The sequence below is a fragment of the Nomascus leucogenys genome, chromosome 4 (genome assembly GCF_006542625.1).
Source record: "Nomascus leucogenys isolate Asia chromosome 4, Asia_NLE_v1, whole genome shotgun sequence".
NCBI lineage: Eukaryota > Metazoa > Chordata > Mammalia > Primates > Hylobatidae > Nomascus > Nomascus leucogenys.
In genome coordinates this window covers 84,334,660-84,354,832 of record NC_044384.1, presented here as the reverse complement: position 1 = coordinate 84,354,832, position 20,173 = coordinate 84,334,660, and the positions used below count along the sequence as shown (strand labels likewise).

The 20,173-nt window shown below is 55.4% G+C and overlaps 1 protein-coding gene across 9 annotated transcripts; it reads left to right on the top strand.

Annotated features, from left to right (window-relative positions):
- Nucleotides 1-91: 91 nt before the first annotated feature.
- Nucleotides 92-19,859, top strand: RASGRP2 (RAS guanyl releasing protein 2). Of its 9 annotated transcripts, none has more exons than XM_030811104.1 (18): nucleotides 706-725; nucleotides 1,177-1,327; nucleotides 2,717-2,860; nucleotides 3,542-3,644; nucleotides 4,146-4,208; nucleotides 4,563-4,694; nucleotides 5,474-5,624; nucleotides 5,828-6,001; nucleotides 6,148-6,264; nucleotides 8,882-9,163; nucleotides 9,935-10,012; nucleotides 10,251-10,373; nucleotides 10,688-10,803; nucleotides 16,259-16,400; nucleotides 16,656-16,692; nucleotides 17,725-17,904; nucleotides 19,404-19,471; nucleotides 19,639-19,859. In XM_030811104.1, the coding sequence occupies exons 3-17, from the start codon at nucleotides 2,788-2,790 to the stop codon at nucleotides 19,463-19,465; spliced, it is 1,833 nt and encodes a 610-aa protein (XP_030666964.1). In that variant the 5' UTR covers nucleotides 706-725; nucleotides 1,177-1,327; nucleotides 2,717-2,787; the 3' UTR covers nucleotides 19,466-19,471; nucleotides 19,639-19,859. The 9 variants fall into 9 exon arrangements, with proteins under 9 accessions (XP_030666967.1, XP_030666966.1, XP_030666964.1 ...); XM_030811105.1 differs by lacking the exon at nucleotides 706-725 and adding an exon at nucleotides 872-922; XM_030811107.1 differs by lacking the exons at nucleotides 706-725; nucleotides 1,177-1,327 and adding an exon at nucleotides 92-194.
- The last annotated feature ends 314 nt before the right edge of the window (nucleotides 19,860-20,173 follow it).

Sequence of the window (20,173 nt, the reverse complement as noted above, 5' to 3'; positions counted from 1 at the left end):
CGCCTGCGGCTGCCCCTCCCAAGTTCCTCCCTGTTGGCCAGGCCTCCAGTCTCCAAGCTGCGGAGAACCCACCGACACATGCGGCTGCCCCTTTCCATTCGGCCCTGTGGGGAGCCAGGCTTCCGGGGCCCCGTTCCTCCTGTGTGAACTGGGTCCCCCGCCCCCATTCCCAGATATCAAGGCCGCGTCTCCAGGTGGCCACGATTTCATTCCTCGCTCCCCACAGGCCCCTCTCCCCAAAATATTCCCATCTTGTCCTAGCCCCTCCCCCAGACTACCTCAAGGACCAGCTGTCCCCACGCCCCCGACCTCCACTAGGCCTGTGCCTCCCGCTGCCTGCAGGAAGACGCCCGGTCCCGGGCCGGGTTAGCCCCGTGGGAACGGTTTGTCTCGAAAACAGGAACCCGGGCTGGGGGCTGGGCGGGGCGCCCCTTCCCCACCGCAGTCCGCTTCCTGCCCCTCCCAGCTTCCTCCGCCCGACACCCAGGCAGGGCGGGGGGCACTGGGGAGTCCGGGGCTGGGGGAGGGGCTCTTCGTTTCGGTCCCCCCTACGTGTCCCGGGCGGCGGGGCCTCCGGTCGCCCACCCTCGGGGCAGCCAGTGGCGCAGCCCCCCGCCTGCGGCCCTGGCCTCCCGGGCGGCGCGGCAGGGGACGGGTTAAGCTGCCGCAGGGACCGCCGCGTGCGGGGCGAGAGGGAGCCCCCGGTGGGGGTGGCGCAGCCGGCGGTGCGGAGCTCCGCGCAGGGGCGGAGGGGGGAGGGGGCGGCCTGGCGCGGGGGCAGGGGCGGGGCGGCGGGGAGCGGTGCCGCGGCGTGGAGAGCGGGCGGGAGCCGCAGCCGCAGCCGCAGCGAGGCCGGCGGGCGGGAGCGCAAGGAGGTGGGGTCGGCCGGGCCGGTGCGGGATCCTTGCGGCAGGTCCCAAGAGTGAGTGGGCGAGCGCGGGTGGGGCGCCAGACGAAGGAGGGCGCGGCCCCCAGCGACCCCCCTCCAGGGCGGCGCGGGCGGGCTGGGGGCGGCGATTGGGTGGGGAGTCTGCGGCCAGGGTCTGGGAGAGGGGGCAGCGGCCACGAGAGCTAAGGCGCGCTGGATCCCTGGAGGGCGGAGGACCTCCACGGTGCACCCGGCTTTTCCCAGCCACGTTCCATCGTGGCCCTCCCCCGCGTACCCCCATTTGACAGATGAGAAAATTGAGGCTCCGAGAGGCCAAGTGATTCTCAAGGTCACACGAGGAAGCGGCAGAGCCAGGTGGGGACGGCTCTGGGTGGCTCCTAGGAAAAGTCCGCCTGAGAACTCCGTACAGGAGCTCCCCCCGTTCTCCAGCCTGGGAGAGTATGTGTAGGGCCGGGGTATCTTTCCGTGGGGCAAGGCTCTGCCAAAATCTGGGAGTGAGGGGAGTCAGGGCGCTGGGGCCGCAGGGCGGGCCCTGCACCGCAAATGGGAGGGGGGCGACGGAATGGGCGTGCGCACCCATGGGGGTGTGTGCATGTGTGTGGGAGTGTACATGCGTGGAGAGGCACTGCCTTGCGTGTGTGCACACGTGTGAGGATGTCAGCGCCTGTGTGGCCGCGGGACTCAAGGCTGGCCTGGCTCAAGTGAACAGCAGGTCCAGGAGGCGACCTCGTCCGCGGGTTTGCATTCTGGGGTGGACGAGCTGGGTATGTGTGCCTGAGGGTTTCTTCGTGCAGGTGTGCACAGGGTGTGGGTGCCATTATGTGTGAGAGACGGAGGATGGGAGGCCGGTGCCTGTGGCCCGGTGCGTGTAAGTGCGGGCGCCTACACCTCCACGTAGGTCCCCGGCCTCCGACGAATAACTTGGGTGTGGAGTGTTTGCCCCTATCGGGGTGCGTATGACCCCGCCAGTGACCGGAGTTGCTAATGATGTCATGCACCCACCGGCCACCCTCGGCGCGAGCGCCCCCCTCTGGACACCCTGCTCCGTGCGCGCTCACAATTCGCCTGTGCGGGGCCGGGGCCGGGGTCAGGAGCCGGGGATAGGGAGGAAGAGGGCCTCTGGGCGAGCTGAGCCGGGACCCCTGGGACCTTTGCGGAGGTGGCCTGGGAGCGCTCAGTTCCCAGGCTCAGGCTTCCCGCTGACGCTTCCTGGCCGCAGCGGGCTCCCCCCGCCCCAGGAATGTTCCTCTCCCATCCAGTCCGCCTCCCCTAGGGCAGGCCCCTGGGGGCTGCCGCAGCCCCGCCTCGCCTTCCCGGGCTCCCGGGAGGGGGCGAGGCGGGCAGGACGCCTGGGTTCTCTCCTCCCCCTCCCATACCAGGGAGAAATTCCTCCGAGGTCCCCTCAGGCTCCGGGTTCCCAAAATAACCCTGCGGGGGAAGGGAGGCTGTGGAGGGAGGGAAGCGGGAGGGGCGCAGAGCCGAGCTGCGGGGTGCTGCAGGTGCCTCTGGGGTGAGAGCGCGAGGAGAAGGCGCCCTGCGGGGGGCTGGGCGCCAGCTAGTCCTGGGATCTTGGTTCGTCCCCATCCTCGTGAAGCCCCTCTGCCCTCCCGCGATTCCGAGGGTGGGCCGGAAGCCTCTCTGCGGGTCCGTTTCCCAACTGGCGGGTTGCACCATCCCGGGCCAGACCGTTTAACCCCGGGAGTGGCCGCGGCGGACAACTCCGCCCCTGCCCAGCAGGGGGCGTGCCCGCCCCGCCCCGTTTCTGCCCGCGGAGCCGCTCCCCCGCCCGCGCCTCCGCAGACTCCCGCTCTGCCTCTCCCGGGACAGGGGTTCGGTCCGAGCCCGGTGGGAGGCTCCCGGAGCGCAGCCTGGGCCCAGCCCACCCCGCGCCGGCGGCCATGGCGGGCACCCTGGACCTGGACAAGGGCTGCACGGTGGAGGAGCTGCTCCGCGGGTGCATCGAAGCCTTCGGTGAGTGGCTCGGGAGGGCACACGGAACCTGAGCCTAGCCCCGAGTCTGAGCCCGGGTCCCTGCCTCCCAGGCACAGTCCAGTGCACAGCCCTGGCCCGGACCCACCCAGCTCCGCAGCGTGCATTCTCTTTTAACGAAAGCCTCCTCCGCATCTCAGGGCAGAGAGATGCACGCCCTTCAGACAGATGAGGTTTCCCTTCTCTAGCCTTCCCCAGCGGCGGCGAAGGGAGGGCCGGGTCCCGTACTCTGACACTTGAGGGGCATTATCTGTCTCCCGGGGAATCCGGAGGAACTCGCTGTCTCCGGCCTGGGAGCTGTTTCCGGCTAATGGGGGGCAGCTTATCTGGTGAAGGGGTGCCCCTTCCCCCAAGCGCTCAGGAAATGACCTCTGGATTCTTGACCCCGGGGAACCCAGGCTCCTTCCGCCCCAGCTGGTTCCCCTCCGGACGATGGGCGGCTCGGGCGCTCTCCTCCTCCAGTCCTCAGGGCCTGCCTATCCCTCGCCCACCACACTTTTCCTCTCTAATTTGCCTCCTGCTCTCGGAGTCCTGGGCAAGCAGGAGGTGGGCGGGGTCGAGCGTGCACCCGAAGGGCCGATACCTGGCGGGTTGCGGGGTGAGGATGAGGCATGGTAGCTGCGGACCCAGCTCAACCACCTGTCTTTGACCCTTCGGAGTCAGATGACTCCGGGAAGGTGCGGGACCCGCAGCTGGTGCGCATGTTCCTCATGATGCACCCCTGGTACATCCCCTCCTCTCAGCTGGCGGCCAAGCTGCTCCACATATATCCTTCGCCGGCCTTGCCAAGGCCCCCGCCGTCGGAGCCCATGCGCAGCTCCTCTGCCCAGCCCAGGCGCAGAATAAGCCTCGCTCCTAAGTATAGGCCGCTCCTTATCCCAGAGCTCAGGCGTCGTCCCAGCCTCCAACTAGGGCCTAGGCTCTGCCCCCTCCTGGAGACTCGGCCCTGTCCCCAGGCTCTGTCCCCAGCCGAGGCCTTGCCCTCCTCCTCCCTAGAGTCTAGGGCCTGCCCCTGCTCCAGGCCTGGGTCCGCCCCGTGCATCCATCTCTCCCAGAGCCCAGGCTCTGCTCTCAGCCTCCCTCGGCACCTAGTCCTCCACCCCCACCTCCAACCCCTCCCAGAGCTCGGGCCTCACCCCCAGCATCTCCGCAGAGCGCAGGCCCCATCCCTAGAACATGTCTCCTGGAACCAGGCCCCGCCCCCAGCCTCCCTCCACTCAGGCCTCCCTTTCTAGAGTTAAGCGGTCTCCTTAACTCTCTCCTTCACCTACCAACAATCCCGGAAGGACAACTCCAATTCCTTGCAGGTGAAAACGTGCCACCTGGTCAGGTGAGTCTTTCCCCTGGGGTTCCAGCCCCTCCCCTTTCTCCCTTCTCTCTGGCTTCAGGCTGGCCTGGAGGAGGGGGCAGGGTGCTGCTTCTGGGAGTGGGTTTGAACCCTGGCTTGTCCGGGTGGGCTGTGCTGTCACAGGCTCACCCCTTCCTGGGTCTGGGCCTTAATTTTCTTTTCTGCGCAGTGCGGGTGGTTGTCTCAAGGGTCTAATGTACACTTGGAGAAGGAAAGAGCTGGAACCATAGTTTGAGGCTCTTTTTGCTTAGGTGACTACAATCTCAAATAGCTCCTTGCAGCCTGCTGGGTGATGGTGGGGGAAGGGCTATCTTGGGTGACTCCCCGCTCCTCCAGGTACTGGATCTCCGCCTTCCCAGCGGAGTTTGACTTGAACCCGGAGCTGGCTGAGCAGATCAAGGAGCTGAAGGCTCTGCTAGACCAAGAAGGGAACCGGCGGCACAGCAGCCTCATCGACATAGACAGCGTGTGCGTGGGGGGAGCACAGAGGGCTGGGGGGGCACTCAGTATCCTATACCATCTATGCTTAATAAATGTCTGTTGAACTGAATGAGTGAGGGTCATGTCGCTGTCTTGCTTAAAAACCTTCCATGGCTCCCTATTGCCTTCAGTATGCCTCTGGGCAGCTTGGCGTTCCTGCCTCATCTTCCACTGCCACCGCCCATCCCACACACCTCCTCCCGTAGCTGCGTTGGGTTGGCTCCCCGTTGGCTGAGCTCCCGAGTCCTTTCCCACCATGGTGCTCTGCTCATATCATCCCCCTTGCTGCCTCCTCCGTGTTACCAAGACTCAGCTCAGGCATGAAGTCTCCATGTGCTCTGAGGGTTCGGGGCTCTTCCGGAGTAGAATTTGTCGTTCCCTCCTCTGTTCTCCATGGCACTTTGTACAGACTCCTGTACAAAGACCTCTGTACATGTGTCACGCTGTTTTGTGATCATGTGTTTCTGTGTCTGTCTCCCTCAGTAGACTGTGAGCTCCTCGAGGGCAGGAACCGTGTCTTACTCATCTCTCTATTCCCAGCGCCTAGCACAGTGCCTGGCACAGAGTACGTTGTTCATAAACGTGTGTTGAGTGCATGATGGGTTGGGGGGAGATGAGGAGTTGCTGGGACTGGGAACATTTCGTGCCTAGGACAGTGCCTCGCGTTATGTAGGTCCTCAGTCAGCGTGAATGGTGTGTCTGTGTGAGTGGGGGGCCACGAGGCATGCGCATGTCCAGCAAAGGGCTCACTACCCCTGCCTCCCCAGCCCTACCTACAAGTGGAAGCGGCAGGTGACTCAGCGGAACCCTGTGGGACAGAAAAAGCGCAAGATGTCCCTGTTGTTTGACCACCTGGAGCCCATGGAGCTGGCGGAGCATCTCACTTACTTGGAGTATCGCTCCTTCTGCAAGATCCTGGTGCGGCCCGAGGGTTGGGGGGTCAGGGGTCCAATGTGGGCTGCAAGGGGGTTCTAGGAGGGGCAGGGTCCCTGGGGTAGCCTGGGTCACAGGGTGCATCAGGGGTTTCAGTGTAACCACTGAAGGTCAGCTGGAGGGTGAGGAGTGGCCATCAGTGAGGGGAGAGGCTGGCAAGCTGCTGAGGCCACTCCTCCTGCCCCCAGTTTCAGGACTATCACAGTTTCGTGACTCATGGCTGCACTGTGGACAACCCCGTTCTGGAGCGGTTCATCTCCCTCTTCAACAGTGTCTCGCAGTGGGTGCAGCTCATGATCCTCAGCAAACCCACAGCCCCGCAGCGGGCCCTGGTCATCACACACTTTGTCCACGTGGCGGAGGTGCCTGCCCCTCCTTCCCTGTGTCTCCCAATCACCCCACATGCCAGTCAGGCCAACCCTTTCCTTCCCCTAACCCATTGCCTTCTCTCTAGATAAGCTGGCCCACTCAGTGACTCCCTGCCTCTCCCTCCCCATTTGCCTTCCAGAAGCTGCTGCAGCTGCAGAACTTCAACACGCTGATGGCAGTGGTCGGGGGCCTGAGCCACAGCTCCATCTCCCGCCTCAAGGAGACCCACAGCCACGTTAGCCCTGAGACCATCAAGGTGCCTGGGACTGGGGAGGGGCCGGTGCTTCCCAGATCTGTCTTCACTGGGTCCTCCCAGCAGCACTGGGGGCTGGGCACAGCTGTCCTCATTTGACAGATACGGAAATGGAGGCTCAGAGGGGTTAAGTGCTTTTCTCAGTTTGCACAATGGCAACAGCAGAGTGGGGGCTCACAGGTCGTCATGGACCCCAAAGCTAGTACTTTTTTTTTTTTTTTTTTAAGGCAGGGTCTCTCTTGGTTGTCCAGACTGGAGTTCAGTGGTGCAGTCAAGCTCACTGCGGCCTTGAACTCCTGAGCTCAATCGATCCTCCCACCTCAGCCTCCTATCTGGGACTACAGGTGTATGCCACCATGCCTGGCTAATTTTTGTATTGTTATTAATTTTTTTTTTTTTTTTTTTAGAGATGGGGTTTTACCATGTTGCCCAGACTGTTCTTGAACTCCTGGGCTCAAGTGATCCGCCTGCCTTGGCCTCCCAAAGTGCTGAGATTATGGCTTGAGCCATTGTGCCTTGCCACTTGTACTTTCTTCTTTTCTTTCTCCTTCATTTATTATTATTTTTGAAGTATTTTGAAGTATTGAGTAATACACATATAGAAAAGTATATAAAAACATACGAGACTGGGCGTGGTAGCTCACGCCTGTAATCCCAGCACTTTGGGAGGCTGAGGTGGGCGGATCACATGAGTTCAGGAGTTTGAGACCAGCCTGGCCAGCATGGTGAAACCCCATCTCTACTAAAATACAAAAATGAGCCAGGCGTGGTGGCACGCGCCTGTAATCCAAGCTACTTGGGAGGCTGAGGCAGGAGGAGAATTGCTTGAACTCAGGAGGTGGAGGGTTGCAGTGAGCCAAGATCGTGCCACTGCACTCCAGCCTGGGTGACAGAGTGAGACTCCATCTAAAAAAAAAGTATATAAAAACCTATGAATAGTTTAAAGAAAAATTGTAAAGAAAACGCTGTGTAACTACTGCCCAGGTTGGGAAATAGAACCTTGCCAGGCCCCCAAGCGCCCAGCACTTTAGAGCATAACTCCCTCCCCACGACTTTTGCAATGATGATCTTGCTTTTCTTTATAGCTTCACCACGTAGGTATGTGGTCCAAAACAATGTGGGGCTTTTTGTTGTCTGTTTTGAACTTTCTATGAATGGAATGTTGTTTGTGTTATTTTATGTCTTGCTTCTTTCATTCCACATGGTTCTGAGAGTCTTTTCATTCTGTTATGTGGAGCAATTGTTTTTTTCATCTTCATTGCCGTATAACATTGTATTGTACGTCTACCCCAATTCATTTATTTATTTATTTTTTTGAGATGGAGTCTCTCTCTGTCATCCAGGCTGGAGTGCAGTGGCGAGATCTCAGATCACTGCAACCTCCATCTCCTGGGTTTACATGATTCTTGTGCCTCAGCCTCCTGAGTAGCTGGGATTATGGGCTCGTGCCACCACGTCTGGCTAATTTTTTGTAGAGACAGGCTTTCACCATGTTGCCGAGGCTGGTCTTGAACTCCTGAGCTCAAGCAATCCACCCACTTTAGCCTCCTCAAGTGCTGGGATTACAGGTGTGAGCCACTGCCCCCAGCCTACCCCAATTTATGTACTGATTCTATTGTTGAATGTTGGGGTTTTTCCTTTTCTTTTCTTTCTTTTTTTTTTTTTTTTTTTTGAGATGGAGTCTTGCTCTGTCGCCAGGCTGGAGTGCAGTGGCGCTAGTTTGGCTCACTGCAACCTCTGCCTCCCGGGTTCAAGCGATTCTCCTGCCTCAGCCTCCCGAGTAGCTGGGACTACAGGCATGTACCACCACACCTGGCTAATTTTTGTATTTTTTTTTAGTAGAGATGAGGTTTTCACCATGTTGGCCAGGATGGTCTCCATCTCTTTTTTTTTGTGTGTGTTTTTTTTTTTGAGACAGAGTCTCGATCTGTCGCCCAGGCTGGAGTGCAGTGGCGCAATCTCGGCTCACTGCAATCTTCGCCTCCCAGGTTCATGCCATTCTCCTGCCTCAGCCTCTCCGAGTAGCTGGGACTACAGGCGCCCGCCACCACGCCCGGCTAATTTTTTTGTATTTTTAGTAGAGACGGGGTTTCACTGTGGTCTCGATCTCCTGACCTCGCGATCCGCCCGCCTCGGCCTCCCAAAGTGCTGGGATTACAAGCGTGAGCCACCGCGCCCGGCCGGTCTCCATCTCTTGACCTCATGATCCACCTGCCTTGGCCTCCCAAAGTGCTGGAGTTACAAGTGTGAGCCACCGCGCCCAGGTGGTTTTTCCAGTTTTTGCTGTTTGGACGGGGTGGCTGAGTATGTTTTTCCAGGTCATTGTCCTGTGCTGCCTTGCCTCCCTGAGCCTCTGTTTCTCCTGTTAAATGTTGATGATACCCTTCGTCCAGGCCTGGTTTCGAGGTGTGGTGCTTTTGGCAGTGAGTATTGCCTTGAATTCATGGCAATGAATTCAATCCCCAGGGGCTGAGAGAGCCAGTCCTGGGGGACAGTAAGGGAGGATTTTACTCTTTCACCTGTCCCTGACCCTGACTCCTGCTCACCCACTCCTACATTTCCAGGGCTGAGGTAGGGAGGATAGTTGTGGGGGTATGACCCCTCTGTCGTTTGTCCCTAGCTCTGGGAGGGTCTCACGGAACTAGTGACGGCGACAGGCAACTATGGCAACTACCGGCGTCGGCTGGCAGCCTGTGTGGGCTTCCGCTTTCCTATCCTGGGTGTGCACCTCAAGGACCTGGTGGCCCTGCAGCTGGCACTGCCTGACTGGCTGGACCCAGCACGGACCCGGCTCAACGGGGCCAAGATGAAGCAGCTCTTTAGCATCCTGGAGGAGCTGGCCATGGTGACCAGCCTGCGGCCACCAGTACAGGCCAACCCTGACCTGTTGAGCCTGCTCACGGTGAGGAGCAGGGGGCAGGGAGGTGGGGAGCTGGGCACCAGGGGTTGACAGCTTCCCCAGGTCCTGGCTGTGGGCGTGGCCTGGGGCTCTGGGTTCTGGCCAAGAAACTGAGATCTAGCGTGGGCTCTGGGGTTTGGAGTGGATGCTGAGGAGGGGTCCAGGCTCTGGTTGGGGCTGTGGACTGAGGTCTGATCTCCAGGCTGGTATGTGGACTGTGGGCAGTTTGAACTGGGCCTGGGTCCCGGGTTGAGTTCTGGCAATGGGTTGTGTTCTAGGGCTGGGCCAAGCTCTGCGTTCTGCGGGCAGGGGTGGTTTCTAAGCATGGCCCTGGGCTCGGAGTGAAGTTCTGGGCTTGGCTTTGCACTTGGTCTTGGGGTCTAGGGTGGGAGTTGTGTTCTGGTTTAGATCCAGACAAGGTTCTAGACATTGGGCTGGGGCTTAAGTGTTAAGGTTTGGAGTGGATTCTTAGCTGCTTCTGGGCTCTGGAGGGGATCACGGTTAAAATCAGAGCTTCTGGCTGCGTTCTGACCTGGCTTCTTCCCTGACATCTTGGCAATATGTTGTGTTCAAGGTTTGGGGCCATGCTGTGGTTTGATCTGCGCGCTGGGACGGTGTGGGGTTGCTGTGCTGTGTTCTAAGCCAGGCTCTGTCCTGAGTCTAGCTTCTGACCCGAGCTCTGAGCTGAGCCGTGGCCTCTAGGTAGACCTTTGGCCCTGGGCTCTGTGGCCGTGGGCAGGGGCCAGTGGGTGTGATCAGACCTGTGTGTCCCAGGTGTCTCTGGATCAGTATCAGATGGAGGATGAGCTGTACCAGCTGTCCCTGCAGCGGGAGCCGCGCTCCAAGTCCTCGGTGAGGGGGTACTCCCTCCTCTCCACTCTGCCCCTCCCTCCTGAGAATCCCAGGATGTGAGGACGGGAAGAGCTCTTAGTAGCCACCTCACCCATCTGTCTTGTAGGACAGAGGCATCCTGGGGGTAGGGCAGTAGTGTTGGGCGGACTTCCTTCTCCCAGGGATTCCCCTCTCTGTTCCCCGGGGCTCTGGGCTCCCCCTGCCTCTGGCCCTAGCTCAGGCCTGACCATTTCCGTAGCCAACCAGCCCCACGAGTTGCACCCCACCACCCCGGCCCCCGGTGCTGGAGGAGTGGACCTCGGCTGCCAAACCCAAGCTGGATCAGGCCCTCGTGGTGGAGCACATCGAGAAGATGGTGGAGGTGAGCTTCTGCGGAGCCTGAGCAGTGTGTGGGCAGAGGCCAGTTTGCCGGAGCACTGCCCTGGAAGCCAGCATGAGTGTCCTGTTCAAGACCCAGCACTCAGCCCCCAGGAGTCACAGGGCCTGGCAGGCCAGCTGCATGGGGCTGAGGTGCCCCTGGGTAGGGTGGGGGTGGAGGTATGGAATGGGGGTGGTGTCAGAGACCTCTCTGAGACACACCTCATCAAATGGACTGGGAACGTGGGAAGGGACAGGACCTGATGTCCCCTTTACTCTCCCCTCTTCCGGCTCTGCGTGTCCCTCTGCGTGCCCCAGTCTGTGTTCCGGAACTTTGACGTCGATGGAGATGGCCACATCTCACAGGAAGAATTCCAGATCATCCGTGGGAACTTCCCTTACCTCAGCGCCTTTGGGGACCTCGACCAGAACCAGTGAGGAGGGCTGGGGACCTGGAGGAGAGGGAAGGCCACCCAGCTCATTTCTGCCTGGGCTTCAGTTTCTTGTGTCCAAGATGAGGTCACTGAGCCAGACGATCTTGGCTGGGAAGCTGCCAGTGTGGGAAGGGGCATTACTTTTGTGGGGAGGAGAGGCTGCCAGCTGTGGAGGCGCAGTGGTATCTCACAAATTCAGACAGATGGGGGGCTCCACCTGAGTCTTGCAAAGACTGTGACCTGGGGACTGTGGCTACAGAAGTGCTGTTTTATTTGTGGAGCTCACAGCTGTCAAGAAGTGTGGGCAACTTGAGCTCCTGGATAGTCTGTTCTAATGAATAGATAAGAAAGGTTTGTAATTAGCAGTACCCAGTTGCTTATCAATAGTTCATATGCTGACAGTTTGGAAAAACAGCTGGTTCTCTGAAGTGGGTTAAACTTGCCTCCTGAAGCCAGATTCATGCCCTATTTTTGCTGAGCAGACAAAACTCCATTCAAAATTTAAAGTCCATCTCAGGTCGATTTATTTCTTAATGTTACCTGTATTTCAAAAATCTGTTGTTTTTTATTTCCATGTTACAAAAATCCATGGCAAAATAAAATCTATGTAGTAAAATAAATTTATAGTGAACAAAGTGTTTAAAGTAAGAAGTGAGAGGCCAGGTGCAGTGGCTCACACCTGTAATCCTAGCACTTTGGGAGACTGAGGTGGCAGGATCAATTCAGGCCAGGAGTTTGAGCCCAGCCTGGGCAATATAGTAAGACCCTGTCTCTACAAAAATTATTATTATGTTTTTTGAGGCAGAATCTCACTCTGTTGCCCAGGCTGGAGTGCAGTGGCACAATCTCGGCTCGCTGCAACCTCCACTTCCTGGGTTCAAGTGATTCTCCTGCTTCAGCTTCCTGAGTAGCTGGGATTACAGGCATGCACCACCGCGCCTGGCTAATTTTTGTATTTTTAGCAGAGATGGGGTTTTACCATGTTGGCCAGGCTGGTCTCGAACTTGTGACCTCAAGTGATCCACCTGCCTCGGCCCCCCAAAGTTCTAGGATTACAGGCATGAGCTACTGCTCCTGGCCTAAAAAAAATTTTTTTGGGCGTGGGTGGCACGTGCCTGTAGTCCCAGCTACTCAGGAGGCTGAGGCAGGAGGATCCCTTGAGCCCAGGAGGTTGAGACTGCAGTGAACTGTGATCACACCACTGCACTTCATTCAGCCTGGGTGACTGAGCGAGACCACCCCCATCAAAAAAAAAAAAGAAAAAAAAGGAAGAAATGAAAGTACCCTCTTTCCTTTTCCACTGGTAGAAGTTGCCATGATTAAACACTGTTAACAATACTAAGCTTGGCAGTATGTGGGTTCTTCCAGTCTTCTTTTCCCAGGCAGGTGCACATTGATAGAGATTTTGTTTGTTTGGTGTCTGTTTCATGGACAAACAGGATTAGAGTATAAATCCAGTTCTGCTTGTGGCTTTTATCATAGCTGCTTTATTTCTTCTCCCAGATTTTAGGCAGAGGTAGTTGAGTTCCATGTTTTCTCCCTGGGTTGGTGGGTGGATTTTTATCTAGACCACCTTTTCAGTGAGAATGACCCTTTGAGACGATGGAGGCCTCAGCTTCATGCAGCGGTCTCAGCCTTAACCCTCCACCTCCTGCAGGCCCCAGGCTGTGTGTGTGTGTGTGTGTGTGTGTGTGTTGGTGAGGGGGAAGCCCTGGTTGGGTATCAAAACCTAGCACCTGGTTCGGCAGGAGGGAGACCAGCACCGGCTCCCAGGACCAGGCCCAGCTCACCGCTTCATTGTAAAGCTCCGTCTTTGTTTCTGGAACTTGGGTGTTTCCATTTCTTTCTTATAAAATTATCTATGCATTTACAGCAATTGTTGATACATCTTTATGCAGCATCTAGGTACTTGTAGTGGGTTCTCTTTTTTCTTTTTTAAATCACCCTCTCTTTTTTTTGAGACAGAGTCTCACTCTGTCGCTGAGGCTGGAGTGCAATAGTGTGATCTTGGCTCACTGCAGCCTCTGCCTCCCAGGTTCAAGTAATTCTCATGCCTCAGCCTCCCGAGTAGCTGAGATTACAGGCACCCGCCACCATACCCGGCTAATTTTTTTTTCTTTTTCTTTTTTTTTGAGACGGGGTTTTCGCTCTTTGTTGCCCAGGCTGGAGTACAGTGGCGTGATCTCGGCTCACTGCAACCTCCACCTCCTGGGTTCAAGCGATTCTCCTGTGTCAGCCTCCCGAGTAGCTGGAATTACAGGCACCTGCCACCATGCCTGGCTAATTTTGTATTTTTTTTTTTTTTTGAGACAGAGTCTTGCTGTGTCACTCAGACTGGAGTGCAGTGGCGCGATCTCGGCTCACTGCAAGCTCTGCTTCCCAGGTTCACGCCATTCTCCTGCCTCAGCCTCCGCAGTAGCTGGGACTACAAGCGCCTGCCACTGCGCCCGGCTAATTTTTTGTATTTTTAGTAGAGACGGGGTTTCACCGTGGTCTCGATCTCCTGACCTTGTGATCCGCTCACTTCAGCCTCCCAAAGTGCTGGGATTACAGGCGTGAGCCACCTCACCCAGCCTAATTTTGTATTTTTAGTAGAGATGGGGTTTTACCATGTTGCGCAGGCTGGTCTTGAACTTCTGACCTCAGGTGATCCGCCCGCCTCGGCCTCCCAAAGTTCTGGGATTACAGGTGTGAGCCACCGCGCCTGGCCTAATTTTTGTATTTTTAGTAGAGACGGAGTTTTACCATATTGGCCAGGCTGGTCTCGAACCCCTGACCTCACCTCAGGTGATCCACCCACCTCAGGTGATCTGCCCACCTCGGCCTCCCAAAGTGCTGGGATTACAGGCATGAGCCACCGTGCACCCGGCCTAAAAATCACCATCTTGACAGAACTGCATGCCTTGCTTTTTGTTTTTTTTTTCATCTTTGTGCTTGTTTTCCACTTAACCCTTGATCACAGACATTTTTCCATGTGGATTCATGTAGAACTACCTCATTCATTAGAACAGCTGCAGAGTATTCCACTGTGTGGTTAGTCCATCATTTCCCTAACCATCCTCCTGCTGATGGACAGTTAAGACTGTTCCAGTTTTTCACTATGATTGTATGCCAGGCTGCCATGAACGTCCTTTTACTGATCCACTCAGGCCAGTATTTCTGTAGGAGAAATTCCTAGAAGTGGGATAATTGGATCAAAAGATATGCACATTCTAAATTAGGAGAGAGACTGCCAAACTGACCTCAGACAAGGTTGTACCAGTTTGCACCCCCATCAGCAGCGTACAAGTGCCTGCTTCCCAACTTCCTCGCCAACAGTGGATGCTATAAAAAGCTTCACAATTTTGCCAGTCTCGTTGGCAAATGGTATCTTGGTTAAATTTGCATTTCTTTAATACTAATGGGGGTAGGGTATCTTTTCATATGTTTATTGGCCATTTATTTCTTCTGTCAATTGCCTGTTCAGATTCCTTGTCCATTATTCTACTGGGTTTGTTGGTCTTTTTCTCATTGATTTTTAGAATCTCTGTTAATGGATATTAACCCTTTGCTGTTGAATGTGTTTGCAAATATTTTCTCCCTGTCTGTCATTTATGTTGTCTTTTTCCATATAAAATTTAAAAACTTTTGTGTGCTTAATATGTCAGTCTTTTCCTTTCTGGCTTCTCGGATTTGTGTTGTGTGTAGAAAGGCCCTCAGCCCCTCAAGATTATAAAATTATTATCTTATATCTTTTCTTTCTTTTTTTTTTTTTTTGAGACAGGGTCTCTTGCCGTGTCACCCAGGCTGGAGTGCAGTGGCATGACCTTGGCTCGCTGCAACCTCCACCTTCCAGGTTCAAGTAATTCTCGTGCCTCAGCCTCCCGAGTAGCTGGGATTATACGTGCCCACGACCATGCGTGGCTAATTTTTGTATTTTTAGTAGAGACAGGTTTTTACCGTGTTGGCCAGGCTGGTCTTGAACTCCTGACCTCAAGTGATCCGACTGCCTTGGCCTCCTAAAATGCTGGGATTACAGGCATGAGCCACCTTGCCCGCCCTGTCTTATATCTTTTCAGATAATTTTATAATTTTATTTTTTGCATGAGTGTTTACAAAAAGTCCAGTGAGAACAGTGAGAATTTAGTTTTCATGCACAGTATGAAGAATGTAGGCTTGTATTTTTTTTTTTTTTTTTTTGAGACGGCGTCTTGCTCTGTTGCCCAGGCTGGAGTGCAATGATGTGATTTCAGCTCACTGCAACCTCCACCTCCCGGGTAGGCTTATATTTTTTTCTTTTCTTTTCTTTTTGAGATAGGGTCTCTTGCCGTGTCACCCAGGCTGGAGTGCAGTGGCATGATCTGGGCTCGCTGCAACCTCCACCTCCCAGGTTCAAGTGGTTCTCATGCCTCAGCTTCCCGAGTAGCTGGGATCATAGGTGCCCGCCACTATGCCTGGCTAATTTTTTGTATTTTTAGTAGAGACGGGGTTTTGCCATGTTGGCCAGGCTGGTCTCGAACTCCTGACCTCGTGATCCACCTGCCCCGGCCTCCCAAAGTGCTAGGATTACAGGTGTAAGCCACTGTGCTCGGCCCTATATTTTTTTCAAATGGCCAGTTATCCTAATGCTTCCTTGATTTGAAGGACCACCTGGATCACACATTATGAGCCCCCTCATAAGCAGGTGGGAGTCTCAAGCGAGGGCCAGTCCCGATGGGAATAGCACTTGGTGGCTGAGGACCCTCCTATCTGTGCAGACACTGTCGTACAACTTCACATGCATTATCTAATTTAATCCTCACCAAAATCCTATGAAATGTAGGAATGATCATTACACCCATTTATAGATAAGGAAACGGAGGGACAGGGAGATTACTCCGCTACGGGTCAAGAGGCAGGGAAGTAGAGCTGTGATTTGAACTGAGGTCTGTGTCTAGAACACATGCTCATTCCTTCCCTAAAATGTATTCATAGGTGAAAAAGGGCTTCTGCGGAAAGCCCTGGGTTATGTGGGAAACCCTGGATTTACAGGTGTCTTTCCAGCAGGATGATGCAGGAGAGAGAGGGATGCGATTTCTCCCAATCTCTCCTGGTCCCAGAACTCTAATTAGAGAGTTCTCCCTGCTCGGGGCTCCCGACTGGTGTTGCACACAGTACACTTCGGGAGCCCGAGGCTGATGGTTCCATGGAAAGTACACAGTCCTTTTAGTTTGGACACCAAGTGTGAAGTGAGCAGGACAGGCCACTGTTCTGAGAAGGAACCCAGGGAAAGGGACTGGTCCAAGACCACACACTGGTTAGCGGCAGTTCCCACATCTGCCTGACCCCTAGTCCAGTGCCGCCTTTTCTTTACTCTGCACCAGAAGTCCAAAATCAGGAGTTCCATGAGGACACTGGGAACAGTGGGATGGGTTAGGCCAGCGGTGGATGGTTCTGGGGAGGGCCCGAGCTGAGGCGCCCCCTCGACTCCCCACAGGGATGGCTGCATCAGCAGGGAGGAGATGGTCTCCTATTTCCTGCGTTCCAGCTCTGTGTTGGGGGGCCGCATGGGCTTCGTACACAACTTCCAGGAGAGCAACTCCTTGCGCCCCGTCGCCTGCCGCCACTGCAAAGCCCTGGTGAGAGCCCCTTTCCCGGCTCACGGCCCAAGCCACGCCCCTCCAGCCCCGGCCCCGCCCACCCTTCTGGCCCCACCTCTGCGGAAGCCTTTCTCAAGCCAGGAAAACTTGGTTAATTCCATTTGCCTCTCCTCCTGTGGTTCTGCCCCTGGCCCTGAGGCAGGCTCTAAAGCCCTAGTCTCACCCTCAAGAAGGAAGAAGTAGAGTCATCACCTCTAAATCCCTCCTCCCACCACGGCCTCTCCTCTATTGCAGATCCTGGGCATCTACAAGCAGGGCCTCAAATGCCGAGGTGAGACGGAATGACTGGAAGGGCTGCTGGGCAGTGTTTGTTTGTTTGTTTGTTTTTTGGGAGAGTTACTATTTTGGTGGGGCAATTGCCAAGGAGTGAAGTACCTTAAAATCAGAGGCGCATGGCCGGGCATGGTGGCTCAAGCCTGTAATCTCAGCACTTTGGGAGGTCGAGGCGGGCAGATCACCTGAGGTCAGGAGTTCGAGACCAGCCTGACCAACACAGCGAAGCCCTGCCTCTACTAAAAATACAAAAATAGCTGGGCGTGGTGGCACCCACCTGTAATCCCAGCTACTTGGGAGGCTGAGGCATGATAATCGCTTGAACCTGGGAGGCGGGGTTTGCAGTGAGCCGAGATCACACCACTGCACTCCAGCCTGGGCAACAGAGAGGGTTCTGTCCCAAAAAAAAAAAAAACAAAAAAAAAACCCAAAACCAAAACCCCACAAAATCAGAGGCTCAAGATGATTGATGTGGGCCGGGCGCGGTGGCTCACGCTTGTAATCCCAGCACTTTGGGAGGCCGAGGCGGGCGGATCACGAGGTCAGGAGATCGAGACCACGGTGAAACCCCGTCTCTACTAAAAATACAAAAAAATTAGCCGGGCGTGGTGGCGGGCGCCTGTAGTCCCAGCTACTCGGAGAGGCTGAGGCAGGAGAATGGCGTGAACCCGGGATGCGGAGCTTGCAGTGAGCCGAGATCGGGCCACTGCACTCCAGCCTGGGCGACAGAGCGAGACTCTGTCTCAAAAAAAAGAAAAAAAAAAAAAGAAAAAAAAAAAAGATGATTGATGTGAAGGGAGTGGCCTTTAAGAGGCCATTTATTTTGAAGAGGCAGCTGCCCAGGAACAGAGAACATGGGAGAAGGCATAGACTGACAGGAGGAGGAGAACACTTTGGAAAGAGACTCTTATTTTGGTGGCACAGCTGCTCAGGAACAAAGGTTCCTGGTGGGGGGGCGCAAGCCTGCGGGATGGGATGGAGGGTATTCTGACCAGTGGCCCTGGTTGGCTCTCCATTTGCCCTCCCCCAGCCTGTGGTGTGAACTGCCACAAGCAGTGCAAGGATCGCTTGTCAGTCGAGTGTCGGCGTAGGGCCCAGAGTGTGAGCCTGGAGGGGTCTGCACCCTCACCCTCACCCACGCACAGCCACCATCACCGCGCCTTCAGCTTCTCTCTGCCCCGCCCTGGCAGGCGAGGCTCCAGGCCTCCAGGTAAGAGGGAGTCATTCTGTACTGGCCTGTGGAGGGAGGGATGCAGGGCCACTGGGGCAAAGAACACAGGATGGAAGCCATTCCAAAGTGCATAATTCTCTTTTTGTGGTGGGATAATAAAGAAGGGACAGGCCAGGCGCGGTGACTCACGCCTGTAATCCCAGCACTTTGGGAGGCTGAGGCAGGCGGATCACGAGGCCAGGAGATCGAGACCATCCTGGCTAACACGGTGAAACCCCATCTCTACTAAAAATACAATAAAGAATTAGCCAGGCGTGGTGGTGGGCACCTGTAGTCCCAGCTACTCGGGAGGCCGAGGCAGGAGAATGGCATGAACCCGGGAGGCGGAGCTTGCAGTGAGCCGAGATCGCGCCACTGCACTCCAGCCTGGGCGACAGAGCGAGACTCTGTCTTGGAAAAAAAATAAAATAAAGAAGGGACAGGTAAGGGTGCCATAAAGTGGCCAGGAAGCCCTGGACCTTCTGAGGCTGAGGAGAGAGACCTTAATTTATAAAGAGGTATAAAAGCAAAAGAGGCTTCAAGATTCCAGTTACAGTCTTATTTTGTTGGAGGGGTTAATGAAGGATTGGAGAAGGTGTTATATGAGCCATTGGCTTGCCTTTCCCTTTCTGGCTGCTCTGGAGGCTCTTCTGGGGAAAGTGCCTTGCCCTGATAATGTCCTGGCAGCTCTCTTGGGGTCTTTGATGGTTTTAGGTCAGTTTGCTGAATGGCAACTGGACAAATGATTATTTTGCTGAGAACAGTCCGAACAACTATGTTAAACTGGGGTCTAAGGTAGTTGATCACAACTGTTTGGGTTGGCATAAGTCCTCAAAAAACAGAGGCAGGCACAGGGCATACATCCTCAAAAATAGATGAGATAAATCCATTTGCATTGAGCCTTCCAGAAGTGCTGGGGTCTAAAATGTGAAATACGCACAAAATTGACATTTAAGCAAACTGCGCTGACAAATCTGTGGCTGAAAAAGCTGTGGCAAAACAAAAACATAGAAAAAGAGCCTCAAAAATTGGGCTGAGGCCAGGCATGGTGGCTCATGCCTGTAATCCCAGCACTTTGGGAAGCCAAGGTGGGTGGATCACCTGAGGTCAGGAGTTGGAGACCAGCCTGGCCAACATGGCAAAACCTCATCTCTACAATACAAAAATACAAAAATTAGCTAGGTGTGGTGGCAGGCGCCTGTAATCCCAGCTACTTGGGAGGCTGAGGCAGGAGAATCGCTTGAAGCTGGGAGGTGGAGGTTGCAGAGAGCCGAGATTGTGCCATTGCACTCCAGCCTGGGCGACAGAGAGAGACTCTGTCTCAAAAAAACAAACAAACAAAAAAACCAAAAAAAATTGGGCCGTTAGGTCATGCGGGGAATTGATTTTTGGTGGATGGGTCTGCTTCTGGGATGATGTGGATGCCTCCTGTGGAGAGGGGAAGGGTTGATGAAGTCCCAGGGACCTGGAAGTGTGTTCTGCAGCAATCCCCCTCCCAGCAGAGATCCGTGAGGAGGAGGTACAGACGGTGGAGGATGGGGTGTTTGACATCCACTTGTAATAGATGGTGAGTCCTCCCACAGCTGGCACCAGAGCTCCCCACTGAGGGCTGGGGTGGGGGTGGGGAGTATCAGGGAAATGGGTGCTTTATCCAAATGGCTCCAAGCCAGGTGGGCTACTACCTTGTTGTTGGGGGGGGGGTGTCTTCCTCACAACCTGTTTTTCTCTTCCCAGCTGTGGTTGGATCAAGGACTCATTCCTGCCTTGGAGAAAATACTTCAACCAGAGCAGGGAGCCTGGGGGTGCTGGGGCAGGAGGCTGGGGCTGGGGGTGGGATATGAGGGTGGCATGCAGCTGAGGGCAGGGCCAGGGCTGGTGTCCCTAAGGTTGTACAGACTCTTGTGAATATTTGTATTTTCCAGATGGAATAAAAAGGCCCGTGTAATTAACCTTCACCATCAGCGCCTAGAATCCCGGGGGGTGGGGGGATGGTATACTTTACAGGATGACAATCTTGGGAGCTAGAACTTTGTAGCCAGAGAAACTTGGGAGGTCTGGAATCTGGAATCTCATGTGTCTGGAGTCTTGGGGGAGAGAATCTTAGAAGCAGAAAACCTTGGAACATAAGAATCTTGGGGAGAGTCTAGGATCTTGAGGAGACCAGATCCTTGGACATCTAAAACTTGAAACTAGTAGGTCTTTGCACCCGAGAATTGCAGGGCCAGTGGTCATGCATACCCAAAGCCTTCAGCCCATGGCCGAAATTCCC

Excerpts from the sequence above, each read along its gene's own strand:
- RASGRP2 (XM_030811107.1), top strand. The coding sequence starts at position 2,788 with ATGGCGGGCACCCTGGACCTGGACAAGGGCTGCACGGTGGAGGAGCTG. Across the intron at positions 2,861-3,541 it reads CGGGTGCATCGAAGCCTTCG|ATGACTCCGGGAAGGTGCGG; the intron begins GTGAGTGGCTCG and ends CTTCGGAGTCAG. Across the intron at positions 5,625-5,827 it reads GCTCCTTCTGCAAGATCCTG|TTTCAGGACTATCACAGTTT; the intron begins GTGCGGCCCGAG and ends TCCTGCCCCCAG.